General features: G+C 39.9%; 1 protein-coding gene across 4 annotated transcripts in view; it reads left to right on the top strand.

The window, feature by feature from the left end:
* APP (amyloid beta precursor protein) overlaps window positions 1–3061 on the top strand; it is a 192423-nt gene that overhangs the window by 149918 nt on the left and 39444 nt on the right. For all 4 annotated transcript variants that reach the window (XM_069075071.1, XM_069075073.1, XM_069075070.1 and 1 more), the window contains one exon: window positions 2762–2836. In XM_069075071.1, coding sequence (XP_068931172.1) covers window positions 2762–2836 — 75 coding nt within the window. The remainder of the gene's footprint in view (window positions 1–2761; window positions 2837–3061) is intronic.

Here is a 3061-nt window from a genome sequence, read left to right on the forward strand (position 1 = left end):
GGGGGGGGGGGGATGAGAGGGGGCATGATGGAATGGAGGGCAGGCTTGGGGGGAGGGAAGTTGGAAGCACCCACTTTTGAAAAGGGACAGGATCAAAGTAGAGAATAGAACAAGTGGGAGGTGGGATAGGAGGGAGGGAAATATAGTCAGTCTTTTACAGTATATCTACTACGTTATTGTTTTGTATTAGCCGCACATGTACAACCTATACTGAACTGCTTGTCTTCCCAGTGGGGGTGGGTGGCGGGGGGGAAGGGAATGAATCTGGAATTAAAAGTTTTAAAATCAAATATTCAAATATATATATATATGTGTGTGTGTGTGTGTGTGTGTGTATGTATACTATTATTAATACCATCTTACATGTAATTAAGAAATAAGATATATAGGCACTGAGTCATAGAGATCTACTGGAAAAGTCGAAACGGGTATGGAAGAAAATATGGGAGAGAGCAGATTGGAGGTGGGGATATCCTGTGGGACTGCTGTTTTGGGGGGATGGGTGGGGGAAAAACAGGGAGAAAATTTGTAACTCAAAATGATGTAAATCAGAAGTTAATAAAGCATTAAAAAAAAAAAAGAAAGCCCTCCCTTCAGATTAAGTTTTTTATACTTGCTTTGTAGCAAATCAGTTAACTTTTGTGCCTCAGTTTCCCAAGTTGTAAAATTGAAATAATAATAATAATTGTCATTCTACAGTGTTAATTGTGAGGTTCAAATGAAATAATTCATATGTATCACTGTAGAAAATGTCATCCATTATCATTGCCATTATTGTTGTTATTATCAGGTATTTCCCTTTTACAGATGAATAAACTGGGGCTCTAGTTAAATGACAGTAGAGTTAGAAAGTTGAGGATGGAAATGAAGAGTGATCCATTGAAAAACATTAACCTTTAAAAGGAAAAAGGGTGCTTCTTTCTTTGAGATAATAGAAAAGAAAGAAAAGATTAATAATAGATAGGAGATGGGGTGCATCCAGACTTCACAGAACAAATCCCCTTAATAAAAGGACTTGTTCTGTAAAACTTGGACTCAGTCAAAAAGCCACACCTGAGGATCTAGAAGCTACTTGTGGCCTCAAGGCTGCAGGTTCCACACCCCTGGTGTAGGGAAAGGGTTGGGAACTTGAATGGAAAGAGTTTATAACAATAGTATTCAATAGGGTGCTATCAAGAGGTGAACAGAAAGATTGCCAAGCAGGCTTTGTAGCAGGGCTTGCAGACAATCAGCTGAAGCCGACTCCATGGTCCTGCCCCTGCACCTCCTGTGAAGGACACACAGCGAAGACCCAAGGGGGCCGGGGCAGGCCCTGGCTGGTGGGCAGCAGGCCCAACCCCAGCCCTGCCAAGCCTGTGGCATCCCACCTTCCTATCAGCCCTGGCCAACCTGTGTCATTCCACTCCGTCCTAGCCCAAAGGTTCCCCTGATCTGTGACCTGGAAGAATAGCTGTGGCTATTTTCAAAGGATACTGTGTAGAAATTATATATAAATCAACAAGCATTTATTGAGCATCTGCCCTATGCCAACCATTGAACTGGTTACTAAGAGATACAAAAGTGAAACAGTCCCTGCCCTCGAGGAGATTTCAGTCTACTAAGGGGAGACAACACATACACTTGGCTCAGCAGATCATTCTCAAAGCTGCTTATGGTGCTGATACACATGTTGTCTGTTGGGAGGGGCCAGGTGGTTGGATGGCCAGAGTTCTGGGGCCTTCAGAAATGACCTACTCCAATTCAGCAATTGAGGATGAAGCCACAGCCACCAGGAGACCTGATGGAACACACTAACATAGTCAACTGGGAGAAGGACCTGGAGAAAAGACTGGCTTGTCTTTAAAAATAGCCGTACTTTTGACCTGTCCAAACTGGAAAAGGTCGAAGGCTCAGGAGTTCTGAGTTCTAATTCCATCTCTGCCTCAGTCATTGTGTGGTCTTGATTTACCTTCCATTTGTGTGCTATGATTCCTTCTGCTTCCTAGCTGTGAAAGCCTTCTTTACACATGGTGATTTCCTTTGGCCTAAGTGGTTAGAGAAAGTTTTAGCTTGACTAACTGATACAAAGAACTTTACAGCCTCATTGATCCACTCTCGTCATTGAAGGACTACAGGGCAAAGTTTCTTACAGCAAATAAAATTCAGTGAGAATTAAAAAAATAAAAATAAAAGATTGCCAAGCAGCCATGAAGGACCCACTGAAATTAGTTACCATTCATTTTTGTAGTGAACTATATAAGAGGCTTCCCTCTTGTGGTATATCTTCTCCCTATATACTTAGTGTGCATCTGATTATTTACTTGTCTACCCCACTAAAATGTAAGTTCCTTGCCAAGATCTGGTGTTTCTGTATCCCTACCTCTTGGCACAGTGCGTGTAAAAAGTGCTTAATTTTGTGACTCAACATTAAATCATTTCAACTATAATTTAGCAAAAATCAGTGTGCTTTTCATGGGGTCTCTGAAGCCCTAACTGCTCATTTCACCCTCTTTTCTCTGACTTTTTAATAACTATGAACATTCATAGTTAATGCATTGTTAACGGGTCACCTACAGTGAAACTAATGAGAAGTTAAAAATAACTCAAGACTAGGACAAATTTAATTTCCTTATATTAGTGTAATAAAATCTGATGTCTCCTTAAGCATAGTACTCTTTAGAAGGACAGTTCAAAATATAAGGAAAACTTGGGAATTGGTTGTGCAATTTTAGTGGGGAAATGAATAATTCTTCATCCACAAACCATTTATTTACCTCTGCAGGTTATGAGGGAATGGGAAGAGGCAGAACATCAAGCAAAGAACCTACCCAAAGCTGATAAGAAAGCGGTTATCCAGGTAATTACACATACATTATCAATGGAACAAAATATGAGAACAAAAAGAAAATGATTTTTGATGATACTAGCTTAGTTGTATACAAGTTGATTAATATTGGTAAATCTTGTCTTAAATTATCATAAATTACCACTGAAGTTATTATTTATGACCTTATTTTTGATATCACCATCATTTTCACCATTTTGCCCCTTATATTTCCATTCTATAATGCAGGCATATTGG

The sequence above is a fragment of the Petaurus breviceps genome, unplaced genomic scaffold (assembly GCF_028583685.1).
Source record: "Petaurus breviceps papuanus isolate PSGF00001 unplaced genomic scaffold, PetGlider_PUasm1.0 90897, whole genome shotgun sequence".
NCBI classification, from domain to species: domain Eukaryota; kingdom Metazoa; phylum Chordata; class Mammalia; order Diprotodontia; family Petauridae; genus Petaurus; species Petaurus breviceps.